This window comes from Lipotes vexillifer, unplaced genomic scaffold (assembly GCF_000442215.2).
Source record: "Lipotes vexillifer unplaced genomic scaffold, Lipotes_vexillifer_v1.1 scaffold749, whole genome shotgun sequence".
NCBI classification, from domain to species: Eukaryota; Metazoa; Chordata; class Mammalia; order Artiodactyla; family Lipotidae; genus Lipotes; species Lipotes vexillifer.
The window spans coordinates 463761-485315 of record NW_006782834.1 but is presented as its reverse complement, the minus strand read 5'-3'; the positions used below and the strand labels follow the sequence as shown (position 1 = coordinate 485315).

Here is a 21555-nt window from a genome sequence, read left to right as displayed (position 1 = left end):
CCTGCCGATGCAGGGGACGTGGGTTCATGCCCCAGTCTGGGAGGATCCACATGCCGCGGAGCGGCTGGGCCTGTGAGCCATGGCCGCTGAGCCTGCGCGTCCGGAGCCTGTGCTCTGCAAGGGGAGAGGCCACAGCGGTGAGAAGCGGGGCCCCCGCAACAAAAAAAAAAAAAAAAAAGAACTCTGGGGACTTCCCTGGTGGTCCAGTGGTTAAGTCTCCAAACTCCCAATACAGGGGGCCCGGGTTTGATGCCTGGTCAGGAAACGAGATCCCGCATGCCGCAACTAAAAAGAAAGATTCCGCATGCCACAACTAAAAAGAAAGATCCCGCATACCACTACTAAGACCCAGCACAGCCAAATAAATAAATATTTAATAAAAAAATTAAAATGAACTCTGTAGTACAATAATGAATTTTACCTACATATCTTCTAATGTATTATGTCAGTAGAAACATTGGGCTTCAAAAAAGAATGCAGAGATAATAAACATCCCATTGGCCCCCATCCCGGCGTTGCTGGCTTTTCATTAAATTTAGAATGATCACAGAGCTTTGGTCAGGGACACATCAGGGAGATTTTAGCAACTAAATTTTTCCAAGCCTTCTTTTTCCGTCTTGAAGATACTATTGCCTCCTTAGACGGATCTCACTGCATGGGGCAAAATTGCACAAAATCAATACAGGTTTGGTATGCATTTTTTTCTAGTTTTATTGAGATATAATTGACATATAACATTGTATTAGTTTATGCTGTACAACATAATGATTTGATAATATGTTTATGTTGCAAAATGATCACCACAGTAGGTGTAGTTGACATCCATCACCTCACATAGTTGCAATTTTTTTTCTTGTGATGAGAACTTTTAAGATTTACTCTCAGCAACTTTCAAAAACACCATACAGTATTGTTAACTATAGTTACCATGCTGTTGCATTAGATTCCCCAGAACTTATTTATCTTATAACTGGAAGTTTGTACCTTTTGACCACCTTCACTCATTTCCCCTCCCCTCAGCCTTCCCTACGCCCGCAACAATCACCAGTCTGTTGTCTGAACCTTATCATTCAGCCTAGCTCTAGCTCTTGGTTGTGTCTTAAACTTTTGTGATTGTCCAAGTCACTTTCTTTGCTCTCAGTGGCATCCGGTAGGTGAGGGTGTGTAAAGCCCTGTCCCTGTCTCAAAAGGGAGGATCTCAGTCAGCATCTAGATGCTGTCTGATTGGATCTGGACCCTTCTGCAACGGCTTCTAAATTGTGCAAATGAACCTCTTTCAGAGAAAGTCTGGGAGGTGGGTTTTCTGTCCACTCCCTCTGCACTGAGCCCCGAGGACATGGGTAGCCAGTTAAGAACTGTTCCTCTGTTTGCTACAGTCCTACTAAATCCACGTACTCAAGCCCTGCTAATCACCAGAGTCTGGCCATCAAGGGGTGTGTCCTCTGGGCAGCAGCCACAAAAGCCAGGGCACTAGAAGTGCACACAGGCTCTTTCCAGGAAGAAAGAGTGACCTGGAGCCGGGCAGAGGGAGGGACTGACCTCGTGCCCAGGTCTCAGAAGAGCGTTGCAGGCACTCAGCCTCTACATGTGTGTTAAAAGTAGAAGCCTGACCCTCAGGCTGCAGCTTTTAATGTATGCAAATACGTCTCTTTCAGGAAAAGACTGGGAGATGGGCATTTCTGACTGATGCCTCTGCCCTGAGCCCTGGGGGGACACAACCACCACAAATCCTAGGGAGCTTGTGAAGAACTGTTTCTTTGTATGCTCTAGTCTTAGAGGTTTTCTGGATCCAAGCCCTTTTGGCTTTCAGAGTTAGAGTTTTGGGGTCCCATTTCTCAGGTGGAAGTCTTAAAGTTGGGGTGCCAGATGTTAGTTCTAAACCCTTAACTCCTCAGGGAGAAGCTGGGCATTGTGAGTTCCCTCCTGATTGTATGTCTCTGCCTCCCTACCCGTTTTGATGTGGGTTTTTGGTTTTTTCTTTCCCCTCATTCATCTAATGTGTAGGAGTTGCTCAGCTAGTTTCTGGATTTCTTTTAGAGGGAATTGATCTGTGTGTAGCTGTAGATTTGGTATGACCATGGGAGGAAGTGAATTCAGGAGGCTCCTATGTTACCATCTTGGACCAGAATGCCCATTTCTTTTTTTTTTTAAATAAGAAAATTCATTGATTACTTTGATTAATTAATTAACTTGCTTTGGGTGAATGGGAAGAAATAAAGTACACTGTGGTATTTTGATCTATTTAGTTCTTAAGATTCACCAAAGGCCTTAAGGCACAGACCTTTAATTAAAGAAATAAATGGGGAGGGGTCGGCGTGCTCTGTTTAAGAGTATGTTACTATTTATGAAGTTGGGATTCCCTTGCGTTAATTGAATAAAATAGGTAGCATCTGTATTAAGCAACGGTCTTTAATGTACTCCCCGGAGTGCTGACATAAGCTGTACAAATGCATGCCTTCTAGAAATGTTCCGTCTGCTTCACTTTCCCCTTCTTGCTTTTATAGCATGGGTGTGCTAGGCTTTGGGGATAGAAAGACGAAAAAGATACAGACCGTACCTTAAGGAAAGCGTGATCAAGTTGAGAAGACTGACATTGAACAAGTAATTAAAAGAACATGATACAGGTTGTAATGGCTGTAGGCACAAAATACAGGAAGAACACAAGCAAGGAGACTGTCGCGGGGAGAGGGTATGAGGAAAAATTTGCAAAGGAAAACCACATCATCAGGCTGTGGAGGGTTAATGGGAATTCACCAGGGAAGAAGGTGGGAAAGGGCACTCTAGGCCAGGGAAACAGCAAGTGCAAAGGCATAGCGCATCTGGAGAAGCATCATGCATTTGGTACTCCTGCAGTATAAAGTCCAAAGGGGTGAGTTGTAGGGAGTGATACTGGAGACACAGGGGGTGAGTCCTGTTATGAAGGGCTGTATATGCTGTGCTCAGGAGTTTAGACGCTACAGCTTTTAGAGAACCAGTAAAAGATTTTAAGTAGGGGAATAATTTGGTCAGTTTGCATTTTATAGTGATCTCTCTGGCCGTGGTGTGGCAGGTAAGTTGGGAGAAACAGTGGGGCTGGTTAGAAAGCTGCTGCACTAATCCACATCAGGAGTGATGTTGAAGGTCTACACTAAGGGGCCATGGGGGTGGTTAAATTGGGATATTAGACAGAGATTTATGAAGTGGAAGTCAACCTACCTTGGCTGTGTTGTGGTGATGGAAAAGTTGAAGTCTTAAGGATCTCAGCATGAGTGTCTTGGTGAATGGTGGGGTAAAGGTGAGCCAGGGAATACAAAGGAAAGACCAGGTAGGGGGTAGGATGTTGGGTTGGAGGTGGATAGTGAGTACAGTTTGGACAGAGGGAACGTGATGCCATAATTTATAACAAGTAGATAGCGATTGAGCTTGGAGATGGATACTGGTAGTACTGGGGGAATGAGGAATATGGGATACCGGTGAAACACCAAGCAGAGATATCCCTTAGGCAGTTAGATTTATGTGATTAGAGTTCAGGGTAAAAGTCAGAGCTGTACGCGTAAATCTGGGACTCACCAGCATGGAGGTCATCATTAAAGCTATGGATGTTTGCCCAAGAGTGAGAAGAAAAGGGCAGAGGGTACAATTTTGGGAAGCTCCAGTATTCATGACGTAAACAGAGAAGGGCTGAAAAGAAAAGATCAAAGAGAAAGGAGACCTAGAAGTGTCTGCCAGAGTTTCCATCCACCTACCCTGCCCCCCCGCAACCTTCCTGCTTGCCCACCCTTTCAGTCAGCAGAAACTCATTTACTGAGAACTTGTGACATGCCCGGGACAGGTATTGCGGGAGTCACAGAGATGGAGATGTGATTTTTTACTCTTTAAGGGTTCCCAATCTAGTGCGGTGTTGGGGAGGTAGGTTAGATCATGTTCATTAAAAAAAGAAAGAAGGAAAAGAAGGGTGAGGGAAAGAGGGAGAGCGATTTTATTTGACTTCACTCCTTTTAACATTCATCCCTCATCACAGTATTCCTACTGCATATCCTAGAGGATTTTGATATTTACATCATAATTTGAAAGACGTCTACCTCCAAAAATTGTTTTGACTTGAAAAGCCAGGAAATTTTATATATGAAGATTGGGATGTTGGCCCACTTTTTGTGTTATTAAAAAAAAAAAAAAAGTAGTAGTGTTCATTGTCTGAAATTTAAATAGAAAATAGAATGAACAAAAAATTGATATGTTTTAATTGTTTGGGGTAAAATTTTTACCGGAGTCAGGTTGACTGGAATTTACAACCATCTGAGGACACTTTTAGTACTGACACTATTAGTGCTTAAGCAGCTCAGTTATGCTTTTTCAGAAATATACTCAGCCATCAACCGGAAAGCCACTCTCTAAAAATGTAGTGTTATGTGGAGAAATTATTCATAGAACTTTTTTCAGGTCTCTAACATATATGCCCTGTAATGGAGTTAGTCTTCCTTGAAGGATCTTAGATTTCAAACCAGAACTACTGCTATGAAATCATTCCATAGCATGAGAGACCCTCATAAAAGTCACTGAAATAGTGTAGACATTTCCAAAACCAGCACAGAATTGAAGTTTCATGAGCTTTTTTTAAAGATGCAAATGCCTGTAGTTACAGAAAGAGAGTATCATAAAGAAAAAAATACATTGAGAGGAAGGTCACCCAGCATATCTTTTTCCCTCTGTGCCACACAGCAACTAACTAGCTCATTATCTATTTGGTTCTTAAACATTTCTAAAGAAGGCAATTCTGAAGTCCGCCGTGGGGATGTCCAGTGAGGCTTATTTCTAAAATCTAGTGGGAGGCAAAGGGCCTTTTTCTCCTGGAATTCTTGGCCCATCAACCTTTCAACTCATTTGTCCTCATTGCTTTCTTGTTTCATATAATTCAATAACAACCTTTATTCACATTGAACCAGGTTATCACATTGATTTTGTGACCGAATGGAATGAGATGAAATAAGTTGTGTGCTCATAATGCGTTAATTCACCTTCTCCCAGTTTTCAATTCCACAATGATACGCTTTGATTTCCTATTTATTAAGGAGGTATAACAGGAAGAGCTAGAGATTTTAGCAATCTTGTAAAGTCTAATATGAGCATATTAGTATTATCATAAATATATTTAAGTATGTAGAAGTATGCTGCTTCCCCACATCATCGTGGAAGGCTTTGCGTTGACAATATAATTTAGCTGTTTTTCGAAATATTGCCACCTGACTTTCTATTACATGCTGTTTCACTTTGCGTGAAACATCCTAAATAATGAGCTAATGTGTACCCCTCCTTTATAATATTTGCTTACCTATTCTATTTTTTTTAAAGAGGAAATCTTTTCCCAGTGATTCTGAAAATACTTGGAAAAAAATTACTGTGACTTGTGCTATTAGAGTTGTTAACAAGGCAATGTAAAAAAAAAAAAGGAAATTATTTGAATACATGGAACTCTGGCTCTGTTTTTCATAGAGTAATAAATACTGTTGAATAGATAGAAAGTTCTGCAATGTATCCAGGGAGGATGATCAAAGTTTTATCAACCAGTAAGGTGGGGTGTACTTCCCAATCCAAATGGGTCCTGGCCTTAACTCAGGAGCAGGGTCCTGGAGGCCTCCTGGTACAGGTATTAAACCTTTAGGTTCTGGGTTATGGATGAAGCAGGGTACCAGGGTGGAGCACAAGATGGCTTAGGACAGCATCGTATACCAGCCATATACCGGGAGTTTTGTACTTTAGCAGCCAGTTAAACTTGGACCAGGACATCCTAGCTTGTAACAGCCCCACATAAATCAAAGATTGAAAGTTGCATTTTTATTGGGGGTTGGTGGAAATGGAGACCTCAGTGGGGTAAAATCCCATATGGTTCTTCCAAGCTTCTGGTCTCTAAATCTTCCAGGTGTTTGATAAAGGGGGCAGAGGAGGCAAAGAGGAGACTGAAGGTAGTGTCCCTGCAGGCTATGAATCTTGTCCATTGGAGAGAAGGTGGCCTGAAATGCATGGGGTCATCCCATGCATTGTCTTACAGTTGTTTCCCCAGCACCTAGACCTACTTGAGGCTTAGTAACAAATGAATGAATGAATGATTGGAGCTGAATGACTGGCTGTTTCAAATTGTAGATTTTGTTATTATTCAGATACGGTGAGGCCAAAAGATCAAGAGACGATTGTTACAGGAGAGAGAGTTTGTTACTCACAGTTCCCAAGAGGAAGGGCATGTCACATCATGCAGGGGCCACACAGGGAAGCGCTAGAGTTGGTCAGGAGGCAGAAGGACGAGGGGAAAACGTGGGCAAGAGGCTTTATCGTGGTTTCCATGGGAAGAAACGAGTGAGGCAGGGTAAACAACCCATGTAGTGTCCACAACAGTACGTATAGATTATGCCCTCATTTTACACATGACGGAGAGGGAGCCTTGAGAAATTATATACCTTAGTCGAGGTCACAGAGAGTTGTGATGTGATGCTCTTATTCTGTTATACTCCACCCCCCATTTATCATATTGCAGTTACATGCTTGTGTGTCTGTTGATGCAGCTAGTTTGGGCCGCTCGAAATGTTGGACAGTTCTTCTCACCTGTGTATGTTCAGCCCCCATCAGAGAGTAGACATCATATTAAACCTTTGTGGAATCAGTAAGTAAGGCTCCCATCACCTTTCTCTTTAATTTGCGCACCCTGGTCAGCGGCCCATTGATGTGTGATGGTAGAGGCACTATCTTGAGGCAAGGAGACCCGTTGTGGCTTGCTGTTCTTTATCTGACATTCTCTGAGAATGGGAACATGGGAAGAAAGAAATGGATGACTCTGCAAGTGGTTATTTCTGTTTTGTGGCATTTATGCCTTTCTTAATCTGGGTTCCGCAGATGCTTGCTTTGTAGGATACATCCTTGAGAAAGAAGTATGTGAGATGTGTGCCCTGTCCTTGGGAAAAAAACTCAGTGAATGTGCAGAAGTTATATTGATGCAGGAATGTTAACAGGAGGGACAGAGCTACTGTCCTTGTTGAATGGTGGCTTTCCTGATTGTCTCCTCTGCTTTATCTTCCTTCCAGCTTGCCACCAATCCTGTTTTGGGTGTGCAGGGAAGAGCCCGCATAACTGCACAGCCTGCTGGCCTTCCCACGTGCTGTTGGATGGGCAGTGCCTCTCCCAGTGCCCAGATGGGTACTTTAACCTGGAAGGCAGTTGTACAGGTGAGTATGTAACATGCTGGGGCATATTCCCTGTGCCCATGTTTTATCTTCATAATGCAACCCGACTCGGTAATTAGAAACCTTGTCATACCAGGGGACTAGGAATGGGCTATGAATCCTTGTCTTGAACTTGTAGGAGTCAAGGGATAGAGTGAGGGGAACAAGTGAAATTCTGTTCATCCAATAGGGAAGTGTGGATGAAATGAAAAATTAGAATCAGCTTTACCCTCTTCATACAGCGAGGGGTGGATTTAATGGTGTTCATCACGGAGATGAGCTACCACAGGTTCTCATGCATTTTTGTGGGGTCAGGCGTTTGGCATTGCCTCTGCAGGTCTCTGCCCTCCTTTGCCTGGCTGCAGCCTAATAGAGCAAAAGGAGAGAGAGGTATTTATTTTCTTCCTTGACATGTCAGTCCAATATGTGTTTTTGTTTTTTGCGGTACGTGGGCTTCTCACTGTTGTGGCCTCTCCCGTTGCGGAGCACAGGCTCCGGACGCACAGGCTCAGCGGCCATGGCTCACGGGCCCAGTCGCTCCGCGGCATGTGGGATCCTGCCGGACCGGGGCACGAACCCACGTCCCCTGCATCAGCAGGCGGACTGTCAACCACTGCGCCACCAGGGAAGCCCAGTCCGATATGTTTTTAAGAGCACCTTTATATTTCAGTGACAGAGATTCTAGAAATTGCCAGTTCGGATTAGTGCAGGGTTTTGTTGGACTCGACAAAATACTAAAATTTAAGCACCTTACTGTAGCACTGTGTTTTCTTGTATCTACAGAAAAAAAGACAAGACAAAACACATTCTATCATGATTATGATTTTATTTCTAAAAATAGAGTGTTGAGGCCAACTTACAGGAAAAAGCCCATCGTTATGAAATCGTTTGGTATGTGTTTCTGGAATCGGAAGACAGGTAGTAAATGTATAAAATATTTTTGAAATAAATTAACACTTGTAAGATTCATCTGGCCTCCACCAAAGAGGAAATTTAATGCGAACACAGATTTAGACTATTGAAGATCACCATTATATTCCTTCTGAAATTGTCTCTGTAGGCCCCTGATGAGTTGCTTTACTTGAAACACTCAGTGGTAGGGGGCTCAGTGGTAGGGGGCGGGGTGGTTCCTGGTTTCTTTGTCACTGGGGTTGTCTTTGAAAACTGTGGTCTGTCCTTAGGTGCTCTCACCCTCGCCCAGTTGGTCTTCGTGTGTGGAAATTTGTTTGGGGAGGAAAGTCTGAGTAGCTCTAACTCTTCTCTGCCTGTGCCTCTGCCTGCTTGAAACCCGCAGATGGAGGGCACCGCAGGCGGCAGGGCACCAAGGTCACTGGAAATATTCTGGCAGGGAGGAAGCACTGTGCGGTGGGAGATCGTCCTGAGAGCGCTAGTATCTTTTGGACGTGCGTTTGCAAAGTTAAGAGCCTCAGGAATGTAGAAGGGGTGATAGTTCATGCTAGCCTTCTAATCAGCAGTTCATTTTCTTGCTTGCTTGCTTTTTTTTTTTTCCCCCCTATAACTCCTTATCTTCCCTTGGCCTCCTGCCAGAAGACCTGAGAGGCAGTTGACTTTACTGGAACTCTGTGCCTTTTCTTCCCACCAGCTCTGTGCCAGAAGGGAATTCTTTGTCATCAGTTCCAGCAAGCTCTACCCAGCTCCAGCCCTTCACCTACCCTCCTCTTGGAATCAGACAGGCTTAGACCTTCTGGTCCTTGGCAGAGAAATCCTTCCATTTCCTTCCATGCTGCCCACCTTGGCAGCACAAGTGCAGCCACAGCTGCAGCCTTCTTTGATTCTCTGCCATCCTTATCTTTATTGCCTACACTTACTGGGACTCACTGCTCTTTTTCAGTGTAGTACCTCTCAGTAATTAGGTGGTTTTTCTGGGGAAAACCGCTTTGACAGTTTTGTCTATGGGACTGAACTTGAAACATGGCTCAGGATAACCTCCAGAAAGAGGCCTTTTTCAGTTCTTTGTATTTTAATTAAGTGTTGCTGCTAAAACAGGCATCCAGGCTGTGGCCTGGAGGGAGAGCACGGCTGGCATCTGACTCCAGTGAGAAGTTTTAGTTTCCCCTGCTGTGGATGGTTCCCCCTTTGCCTGCCCGGGATTTCTAAGAAGCAAAATGTCTCCCTCTTCTGCCTGTCTCGCTCTTTGAATTTTAGAGAGGGACAGTCTTACCACTTGCTTTTCTGTTTTGTAAGTTCGACCTGAACTTCCTTACTTATATAGATGGGGATGGTCATGCTGAGCAGCCAGTTCCCCTCATTCAGTGGTTCCAGATTCCACGTTCTGTTCACGACCAGTGTTTTCACTGACACTAGAAATGCCGTCTTTCGGTCAATGCCTAAGGGTGTGCCAGGCTTGCTCAGGAATCTTCCCAAGATGATTAGTATTTGAAGTCTGCTCTTAGTGTAATTTGTGGAGTACATTAAGTACTTCATGTGTTTACATGCTGAGCTGCTAATTCCAATCCTGGTTCTTGTTTTACCTTCTAGAGTGCCACCCCACCTGCAGGCAGTGCCACGGCCCATCGGAATCTGACTGCATCTCCTGTCACCTTCATGTTACTCTGGCTGCTGGGAGCTGCAGGACCAGCTGTAAAGAGGAGCAGTTCCTCAGCCTCGTGGGCTACTGTGCTGGTGAGTGAGACCCCCTTCGCAGTCTCAGAAATCACTAGCCAAAGCCTCGGGTTCCTCCTGCCAGGCTCCAGGAGGCTCTCGTATTTGTCCTTTGTCATCAGAATACGAACTCTCTTTGGAAGATATTTGTCTCATGTCTGAAAACTCACTTCACTGCTTCCTATCAGACATTTAGTAAATATCTGTGGATTCAAGTGGAATCTTCTAATAATACTCTTGCAATTCCTGAGAGAACTTAGACCCTCATATTAATGAAGATTGAAGTCATGATAATGGTTCCTTATATGCATGTGGTGCACTACAGCTTAAGAGAGCAAGAAGTATATTCAAAACAGTCACTCAGAAGACTGTCGCCCTCTTGTCTACATTATGTCCTGCTGTGGGGAAACTTTGTCATCAGCCCCAGGCACAAAAATATAGGGAGATTAACCTAGAAGTAAATCAGTTGCTTCAGGAGATGGGACTTTTCCTCCTCAGTTTAGTACTCAGATCTCAAAAAGAAATAAATCAGGAAAGCAGCCTGGAATTTGGATAATGATGAAGGAGCCATGCAGTGTTTGTGTTCCTCCATCCATTCCTGCAACAAATATCTAATGGTCAGATGCTCAGAATACCAAAAAAAAAAAAAAAAAAAAAAGGATGAATAAGACAATTATTCTGCCCTCAAAGAGCTTACAGTCTGGAGAGGGGAACTTACAGACTAGTGGGTTATTTTTTATTTCTTGACTCACTTCTAGGAGCAACTTGAGGAGATTTACCTGCAGCAGCTGTTGTCACACTCTGAAGGGCTTGACTAGGAGGCATTCTGGGATCTACTGGGCAAGTGGGAAAGCTGAGAAATCCCGTTGGATGCATGCTGGAGGGGTTGACCCGGCTGTAGGGCTTGTTCCTGGGCAGGGAGGAGGTATGACCAGTTGTCTAGATCAGAGTATCAAGCAGGCCCCTTCGATACAGCAAGTCAATTATAGCACTTCAAGAGTGGCTGTGGCGCCATGGTCCTGGGTGATCCATTTCTTTTTTCACATGACCTTGGCTAAAGACTAGACATTAGAGGGAATTCCCTGGCCGTCCAGTGGTTAGGACTCCGAGCTTTCACTGCTGAGGGCCCAGGTTCAATACCTGGTCAGGGAACTAAGATCCCGCAAGCCGTGCGGTGCAGCCAAAAAAAAAAAAAGACTAGACATTAGGGTCCAAGATCTATACCCTAGGAAGACTGAACTGTGGAGAGCGGGGCTACAGCCAAAACAGGCTGGGATTCAGGGCAAAACCCGATTATTGAGAATGCAGACATTTTAGAGGCAATGGAAAGTAGGAGCTCAGAGATTCCAGGCTTTAGACAAATGTGATACCCCACCGCTGTAGGGTGTGAGCTGTTTGCCGGTCCTGCCAGTGTAGTCAGGATTGACTTGGGAAGCGGGCAAATAGGAGGCATTAGTGCCTCCCCTTGAAGAGGAATCTGGCAAGGGCGGATCTAACTGGTATTATAGTTTGTAAGCTTGAGTTAAGCTACTGATTCTTACTTTAGAATACAAACGAGCAGCTAGTAAGAGGTTCCTAACATGGTTAAAGCACCTTAGTGGATATTTTTTGAGAATTGACTGAGTCCAGGGTGCTGAGTTGCTGTTTGAGGGATCACAGAGATCTTCCAGGCTACTTAAAGAGGTAAACCAAAGACACAAGTACAGTTAACAAATAGTACAAAGCAATTTATGGATAATAACATCAATAGGCAGAATGGGTTGTAGGAGTTCAGAGGAGGGAGAAGTAAAAGATCTGGAAAGCATTGTGGAGGAGACGGGGCCTAAAATTCTTCCTGAAGAATAGCTAGGATTCTGTTAGACAGAGGGAAACAAGGCGGGCTTTCCAGATGTGGTTCTACCAGGAGATGGGTGCAGGGGGTAGAACATGTGGGCCATTCATGGCCAGTGAGAGTGGTCCAACCTGGCTGAAGGACAATGGTTTGAATTAAGGCATATTAGATGAAATGGTTGGAAAATTTAAGTTGGAACCAGGGTATAGAGAACCCAAAGTTCTAGGCTGAAAAATTTGGACTGACTCTTGTGGGCAATAGGGCTATGAGAGTTTTAAGGGTGACTGTGATAACCAAGACTATGTCATAGGCAGGAAATCTGCAAGCTTTTTGGAAGATGGATTGTAGTGAGGAGAGATTATAGTCAGAGAGAGACATTAGAAGGTTGAACCTTCATAATGGCTTTTCTATTTCCAATCTGTTCTGCATGTGGACCCTAAAACTTTTATGCTGGGACATATTTTATAAATAAATGTTTATATAAGGAGATTGGAAAATTTTAACTTCTAATCAACTCTGTTCTCTCCAATGTCCAGAGCCCTCTGATGGTAAAGTAGGTGATTAGGAATTGCATTAATTTTTTAAGGCTTATAAGGGACCACTAGAATAAAGGACCATGGGACTAGGCTAAATGACTCTGAAAGTCCCCAGCCCTAGATGAGCAGGTTCCACTAAAATGAGCTGGAAGGGACACACCTTGGCTGTCCTGAGATTAGGTATATTAAGTGAAGGTTTTAAATAAGGTAACCCATTGTCTAGTGCTTGGAAATCCTTTGTTGAGTTGAGAATGGCATAACAATATTTGTTACAGAAAAATTTGACGGGTAATTTCAGTTGTTGATCTTTCAGAGAAGTGCACTGACCCCAAAGTTTACTTTTTCAATATATATATATATATATATATATATACATATATACACATATACATATATACATATATATATATATATATATATATATATATATATATATATATATATATATATATATATATATATATATATATATATATATATATATATATATATATATATATATATATATATATATATATATATATATATATATATATATATATATATATATATATATATATATATATATATATATATATATATATATATATATATATATATATATATATATATATATATATATATATATATACACATATATATACATATATATATATATATATGTATATATATGTGTATATATATGCCCTTTCCAAACACATCCCAATTCTCTCTGTAACACTGTAATGCATTCATTCGTTTATGGCTTCATCAAGCATTTTTTAAGCACACGCGCCATACCAGGCACTGTGCTAGGCTCAGGGGAGGCCCAGATGAATAAGATAAAGTGCTTGCATTCAAGAAATGTACTGTATAGTGAAGGAAGGAGCTATGTGTTGAATATGTTATTACTGTGGCTATGAGATGAGCCTGTGGGACAGCACCCTAACCCAGACTGGAGCGTGTGTGTGTGTGTGCGTGTAGTGCTAGTGGGTACTGAAGGCTTTCTGGAACATGTCATAACTGAGATGATTTGGAAACATGAGTAAGAATTAGGAGGGGCTTGGAGATTCGGAGGGGAGAGCATTCCAGAAAACAAGCCAAAGAATATTTTCTATTCAGGCACCAGCAAAGAGTCAAGTAGAATGCCAGCCCCGAGTACGGGGGTGCTGTGACCTGAAGCAGAGGGAAGCAAGGCAGGTCACGAGGGCCTTTGTATGTTCTGTTTAAGGAGAACATGCTTTGTTATCAAGGCTGTGGGGATCTCTTGAAGGTTTTTAAGGAGGGAAACGTTATGATTACATTTCTGCAAAGAGAAAGATCTGCAGAAGATTGCATAGAAGAAGGCCTGGGGGCAGAAAGACCTTTAGGAGGGAGTTGTGAGAATTCAGATGAGAGATGAAGCCCTTTGATGAGAAAAGTGCTGAGGGGATGAAAAGCAAGAGGCATGGCTTCAATAAGCATTAATTATATATTAGGTTGACCTATGGGGGATTGCTGTTTTGTGGACAAAACCTGGTCAAATACTGGCAATTTTATATGGTTCAACCTAATAGAAGCAGCAGAAGTTGGTGATCTCTTAGCCCTCAGGCTAAGGGAGAGGGAATTTTGGGGATGATTTTCAGCCAAGTAAATTCGACGAATGGGAGCATTATTTACCAAGGGCCAAAATAGGAAGATAATGTGTTTGAGCTTGGGCAGGTTGGACCCTTGGACATCTGGGGTAGCTGTCCAGGAGGACGGTGAAAGTCTAAATGCTTGCTGAACAGAGCTTGCTGAGCATAGCCACCATGAGCTTATCTGCTATCTTCATTTTACCCTAAACCTAAGGTCCTGGAACTCTTTTTTTAGCTGAGATGTTGCTTCAGTCAGTTGTAAGTTAACCTCCTGGAGCATTTCAATGACTTTCATCTGAACTCAGGAAGGTGTTAGGAGGATCCCTAGTGATAGACAAAGCAGAACGTAATTCACCCTGTGCAGTGCGGTCAGTAGAGTGTATTTACGTCATCCTTGGGAAGGTCTAACGGTGGAAGCCCTGGAGAAGCACCCTCTCTGCTCCCTCTATCGTGTGCGAGCTTTGCAGGGTGGTAGCATTTACTCACAGGATTTATTCTCTATCTGAGCTGTACCTAAGATCATCATCAGAGACCTCTTAATTGCACTTAGCTGTTTAAGGAAGAAAATTACATCTAATCTATCACACAGACAAGAATAAACACATCCTGGGAACAGGTCCAATAACCTCAATGTGTTATGACACGTGGAGATGTCATACGTGTGGAGTTTTTTTCCCTTCCAGTCTATCAAAGCAAATATACAGTTTGTGAGAACAGGCCAGAGGTGAAGGCTTTCAGCAAAGATGAATGAACTGGGGTGAAAAAAAAACAGGTTTTGTCTTCATAGATTTTTGTTCTTTATATTTTGCCTGCATCTCAGCCAAGTTTTCCCCAAATTTCAAAGCCTGGGGTGTTCCCTCCATTTATCTTTCTCAGCTAAAACTTTCTCCTGTTCACAGAAGAGGGTGAGAATTAAAAAGAAAACATGAAGGAGAAATATCCAAACGAAGGTGCATTAAAAAAAATGCCTCGGGCTTTTCTGGAATATCTAATGGGAAGGTTGTACTTTTTAATTCTTACGTAGAAAAGGAGATAATACTTAGAGTAATATTGTAGAGGGGAAGACTGCAAAATTTTATATATATATTTTACTTTTAATTGAAGTATAGTTGATTTACAATATTGTGTTCGTTTCAGGTATACAGCAAAGCGATTCAGCTAAACATACATATATGTATATATCTATAGTTTTTAATTCTTTTCCATTATAGTTTATTACAAGATATCGAATATAGTTCCCTGTGCTATACAGTAAATCCTTGTTGTTTATCCATTTTGTACATGGTGGTGTACATCTTTTAATCCCATACTCCCAGTGTATCCCACCTAGCCTTCCCCTTTGGTAACCGTAGGTTTGTTTTCTATGAAGACTGCAAAATTTTAAATAGCTGATTTGTTAGGATGGTAGAATTCTAGGGGCTTAAACATTTTTTTATGCAGTACTTTTTTAAATGCTGGTTTGTTTTCTTCATAAATCTGTGCCAGAATGTAAGCAAAAGAAGACAAGTGACAGTAAAGAAATATTGCTCTGAGAATTTTCATATTGTATTCCATGGTAGTTGAGTTCTAAGCAATGGTTAGTAGGTGTTACATGCAAAAATGTCTCGTGGCTGAATAAACTTAGGAAACTCTCGGCTAAATAAAGTTAAGCAGCTTTCTTTATTTCAGGATTTCTCAAGACCTTAAATGAGTAGATGTGCATTGTGAATCTCTGAGATGAAGGAGGCTGCCCAACATTTGCCAAACATTTCACTGCAGACCCCTTCCTTCGATTTATTATAGACTCTCACAGAGCTAACCAGTGCTTCGCAAAACAATCTTTGAGAAGCCCTGCACTAGCTGATGTTAATATGTTGGACAATTTGTTGGCACTCCCTAAAGGTAAAATGAAATACTCAACCTATACTCAGACTGTGGACTTCCTTCCTTCCATCCCTCAGTGCGTCCCTCCCGTCCTTTCTTCCTCCCTTCTCTTCTCTGTGGGCAAGCAGAGGGGCCCCAAGATTTCTCAGGGTTGCCACTCTCTTGACTGCTGAGAGCATCAAAGAGCAATCCTTAATTATCCTCTAGCATTGGGTCTGAGAAGTGTTTGCTCTCCGAACCTGAGCTGACTGATTAGAAAACCTGTTAACATTTTTCTTCCAAATCATTAAAAAGAAAACAAAACCTTTTGAGTCCCTTCTACAATTTTCCCCATTCATTGTCACTCGTTTCTGAAAGAGGAGCCTGAAAAACATGGTGAAAAAGTTGAAATGCACAGATTAAAAGAGCAACAAATCCTTGTTTTGGAATAAGCTGTAGAACTGCAACACTGAGTAATGAAAAAAACAAAACAGTTCAAATTGAACATCATTAAGGACTGGGAAAGAGCCCTGCATGAGTCAGTGTACGGCTCTCTGCCTCCAGATAGTCTGACTTGAAGCCAGAGAGGTGGGAGCCAGTTCTGTTTTACAGTAGTTTCTGCATGTGGGGAAAGTGGCTTGGCACTGCTCTACATCTTGCTGTAGCTGCTCCTGGGGCTGTAAGCTGAAAGAAGGAAAGAGGCACACACTAAAACATGTAGCAGTTACTACCTTATTTTCATCATCAAAATCCTACCCATCCGTCCCTCGTGGCCTCGCTCAGATTCCGTCCCTTCTAGGACCAGCTTCCTTTTGGCATCTCCCACGTTGTAATTCCTAGGTACGCTGACTGTTTCTACCAATTACCTAGCACTTGGCATTGACTAGCTCACATTCTCTGTGAGTTTCTAATAATTGGTGACAATTCTGAGGGCTTATTATGTGACAAGCACTGTGCTAGTTGCTTTGAATGCATTTTGCCATTTAATACTACCAATGATCCTCTGAGGTAGGTACTAATGTTATCTCCATTTTACATATGAAGAAACTGAACCTAAGTACGGTTTAAGTCATTTACTCAAAATGAGAAAAGTTGGAAGATAGAGCCAAGATTTGAACCTAGGAACCTAGGATGAGGACAAACACAGTTGATTATACAACAATAGGGATTCAAGAAGAGTTTTCTGATTGTAGATTAAGAGGTGGATCATCGGGGGCTGGTATGACAAGATGGTTTGGAGAGGCGCTACTGGGGAAAGTTGAAAGAACTTGCCGGTCTGTTTTAAATGCCGGAAGCTGTTTTAGATTGCCATGTATTTTTATTTTATATACCCTTAGTAAATAAATAAATAAACTTTAAATGAAAACGTTAATGCATATTAAATTTTAATAATTTATATCACTCCACGTGTACTTTAATCTTTTTCAGTGGTTACATACATGCATTTTTAAAAATAATATTTAAACTTCTAATTTCATATTAGAGTATAGCCGATTAACAATGTTGTGGTAGTTTCAGGTGCACAGCAAAGCGACTCAGCCCTACACGTACATGTATCCATTCTCTCCGAGACTCCGCTCCCATCCAGGCTGCCATGTAACATTGAGCAGAGTTCCCTGTGCTATACAGTAGGTCCTTGTTGTTTATCTGTTTTCATATACATGCATTTTTCACAGTTGTAATCAGCAGCTATGTACAGGCATATCTCGGAAATGTTGTGGGTTCAGTTTCAGATCACTGCAATAAAGTGACTATTGCAATAAAGCAAGTCATGAGTTTTTTGGTTTCCCAGTGCACATAAAAATTATGTTTGCACTATATTGTAGTCTGTTAAGTGTGCAATAGCTTTATGTCTTAAAAAAACAACGTACGTGGGCTTCCCTGGTGGCACAGTGGTTGAGAGTCCGCCTGCCGATGCAGGGGACACGGGTTCGTGCCCTGGTCTAGGAGGATCCCACATGCCGCGGAGCGGCTGGGCTCATGAGCCATGGCCGCTGAGCCCGCGCGTCCGGAGCCTGTGCTCCGCAACGGGAGGGACCACAACAGTGAGAGGCCCACATACCGCAAAAGAAAAAAAAAAACAACGTACGTACCTTAGTTAAAAATACTTTATTGGGACTTCCCTGGCGATCCAGTGGTTAGGGCTCCACGCTGTCACTGCCAAGGGCCTGAGTTTGATCCCTGGTCGGGGAACTAAGATCCCACAAGCTGAGAGGTGCGGCCAAAAAAAAAAAAAAATTTATTGCTAAAAAGTGCCAACCATCATTTGACAGCATAGGGTTGCCGCAAACCTTCAGTTTGCTAAAAAAAAAGAAAAGAAAAGAAAAGAAAAAGCAATCATCTGCAAAGTACAATTAAGCAAAGTGCAATAAAATGAGTTATGCCTGTATTTCTTTGTTATTTCTCCTGTCACTTTGTGTATTTCCATGTGTTGGCAAATAATTGGAAGAACCCACATAATTGTCATTTTTAATGGCTAAATAGCATTCCATTATGTTTGTGTAACTTAATTTTTATTGGAGTATAGTTGCTTTGCAATGCTGTGTTGGTTTCTGCTGTACAGCAAAATGAATCAGTTATACATATGCATATATCCCCCTTTTTTTGGATTTCCTTCCCATTTAGGTCACCACAGAACACTGAGTAGAGTTCCCTGTGCTATACAGTAGGTTCTCATTAGTTATCTATTTTATACATAGCATATATGTCAATTCCAGTCTCCCAGTTCATCCCCCACCCTTCTCTGACTCCCCACCCCGTATCCATACGTCCATTGTGTAACTTATTTGATTGGCCGTTTTCCTGTTGTGGATATGGGCAATAACCAGCAGGAGGTAGAGTTACTGCTTGGTAAACTAAGTATGGCTTCCAAGGCTTTGGCTGGGATGAGGTCTGTTTTTCATGTTATTGTTAATAACAATAATGTTGTGTTCTTGACATTTTATAATTTTTAAAGCATTTTCTCACTTATTTTTTCATTTGATCATCCCAAGAAACCTTCCTGTGGAAGTGGGATTAAGAGCTCAGTGCAGTGCCTAACCAGCACATAGATGGTGATCAGGAAATGTCGGGCAAAGGAATGACTTGATTCTGGTGTCCTAAGGTCTACTTTAATCCCCTTCCAGTGCATCCTGTGCTAATTACATCAAGGATCTTCTTAGTGTGACTCATTTTTTTTGCTTCTTATCTCTTATTTTACACCTTCTATTTCATGCCATCTGGCCCTATTCTTCTATCTCTATATTTTTTCAATTTTCTTGTGTCTTCTTTTTTTTTTTTTTTAACACCTTCTTTATTTTCCTTATCTTCTTTTCCGGCAATGCACATTCTTTTCTCATTTCTTATCTGTCACCCTATCTCCTATTGCTTGAACTATGAGTTGCATATCCAGTCTCTCTCTGGAACTTTCAGTGATTGTCTCTCCCTTGTTCTCTGAATTTGTGTTTTATTTAAGGGACCACGATGTCTGCTGAAGGGTGATTGAATATTTCAAGGCATTTCTTTTCTTTGAACTTTTACTTTCAGGAAAAAAAAGAACACGACCTATTTTTAAATTGAGACCTTCCTAAATTAAGAAAAAGAACTTGTATTTTCTCCTTCATGTGACTTTTCCTAAACAGTATCTTATATAGCTTTAGAAATGACCTTACTTACAAGTTTTCAACTTGGCAGGACTCCCAATGAAGTTACAATTGCTGTTGTCTTCATAAGAACTACAGGCCAGGAGCTGAATTGCAGAGAAGACTTTGAGTGTTTATACTTAAAGAACACAACTGAATTTAGGCTCATAGGCTATCCTCTTAAGTACTAGAGACAGCAAAATTGCTATGGCTACACTTAACAACTTTTCTTACACACATGTAAATCTCTGTGTTTACATGTAATGGGGCAAAAATAGTGACTTAGATGTAAGTATGACCATCGGTATCAATGTCAATCCTGATTAGGCCTGCCACAGATAAAGAATAATCACTAATGTTTATTGAGCACTTCCTATGTACCAGCTCCTCACATACATTATTTCATTTAATCCTGACTGCAACCCTGGGAGGTCAGTCCTATGATTAGTAGCATTTCCATTTTACAGCCCAAGAGGCTGAGATGAGAGACGTTAACCAATTTACTCAGTGTTTCACAGCTAAGACGCAGTAGACCTGGGCTTTGAAGCAGTGCCACTTCAGAGGGCACGCGTGTGAACACCGTCATCAGACTTCATCATCCGATCTAGTTCCAATAGGACCTTCTCTGCTTCTCAGCAACTGTATTACTTACAACTCTTTTTGATGCGTTGTCACCTTGCTCACCATGGCCTTTCCATGTGTACTCGCTATACTTTGCCTCAACTCAACTCTTACTCAGATCAGTTGACATCTTTGCTTTCTTTTGTGTTTAGAAGATTAACATAATCTCCTAAAAACAACAACAGCAAAAAAACTCGCTCACTTTTTCTCCACAAATGTCTCTGTATCTTCTTCTAAATACCATTCTCCTCATTGCTTCCTTTGAGAAAGGATCTCCCTCACCCTGGCCCAGGGGAACTCCTCCATCTGTGATCCAGAGCTGCTTTGTCCCATCACCCTCAAGAGGTGGTCTAGCCCAGTAGTTATTTCCTCTTTTGGTTACTCATTTCATCTCCTTCCTTCCCTCTTTATCTTTCCTTCTCTTCTTCCTCCCTGACCCCCTTTCCTTTAGGACCTTAGTGTCTTGATCCAATGCTCATTTCTGTTTTCTTCTTAGAGTCTATCTCAAGTCCACACATGGTCATCATCTCCAGACTCTCATTTCTATCTGTCTACCTCTGGACATTTGATCCATAGGAACAACATACTCAGAAACCTCCAAAGAAACCTCCCCCACCAGGTCCTTCCTTCCTTCTCCTGACTCTCTTGTCCATCCACTACTGATTTTTTCAATCAGCGTAATTCAAAACTGAGTACAGTTGACCCTTGAACAATGTGGGTATGAACTACACAGGCCCACTTATATGCAGATATTTTCCACTAGTATATATTACAGTACTACATGGTCCATGGTTGGTTGAATCCGAGGATGCAGAGGAGGGGGGTGGGGATACAGAGGGCCGACTATAAGTTATGCTCAGATTAACCCCTGCATTGTTCAAGGATCAACTGTAATATAAAATTGAGTTACACCTGCTTCCTTCCCACCCCTATTCCATATTTTAATCATTGCCACATCTTGCAAAGTTAAAGTCCCTCTTATTCCCTTCGGATAAAATATTCTCTGGTCCTCCTTAGACATTAATTGCATTTTAAGTGTGGCTTTCTTCTGACATGGGACCTTGTCGTGAGCATCTTGAGGGAAGGGTCTGACTCTGACTCAGTGCTCTATCTCCTGCGGCAACTTCCATAGTGCCTCACACCCAACTCACACTCCATAAATGTTGATCGAAGTGAACCTTTTTCTATTTTGGAGGTAAGGCAAGAGTAAAACATAAACTGATGGGAGGTCAGGTACGAGGCAGGAGTGGTGCTCATGTCTCCTTGTTGGCAGCAAGAACTGGCATTAGAACTGAGGAGAGAGCCTTGCTCTTACATCTGACACTGCCTCTCACCCACTCCTTCTTCCAGCTGTCTGTCTCCGTGGGTCCTACTGCAGGCTTCTCACCACATTTGTAAGTTTGTCAACACTGGATGGAGATCACTGTCCTATAACGCTAAGGCCAATCCGTTGTAGTAGGTTTTGTTGTTGTTAATGATTGGTTTTTTCAGGATAAAACAATAGCCACAGACACTGAAAACATGGGAAGTATTGTTTGTTTGATTTGTTTTGTTTTTGTACTAACTCAGAGCTAACCCTAAAAAGAACACGTGATTTCTAAAGGACTCATGGGTGGGCTAGGACCAAAGTGATGATCAAAAGGGGAAGGGAGGAGGCTTCTTTCTCTTCTGCCATTCATATGTTATTTTCTGGATTCCTGC

At 42.1% G+C, this 21555-nt stretch overlaps 1 protein-coding gene across 1 annotated transcript in view; it reads left to right on the top strand.

Annotated features, from left to right (window-relative positions):
- The window catches only part of FRAS1 (Fraser extracellular matrix complex subunit 1), a 452432-nt gene that overhangs the window by 249792 nt on the left and 181085 nt on the right, over positions 1–21555 (top strand). The window contains exons 19-20 of the mRNA XM_007455407.1: positions 7050–7190; positions 9687–9830. Coding sequence (XP_007455469.1) covers positions 7050–7190; positions 9687–9830 — 285 coding nt within the window. The remainder of the gene's footprint in view (positions 1–7049; positions 7191–9686; positions 9831–21555) is intronic.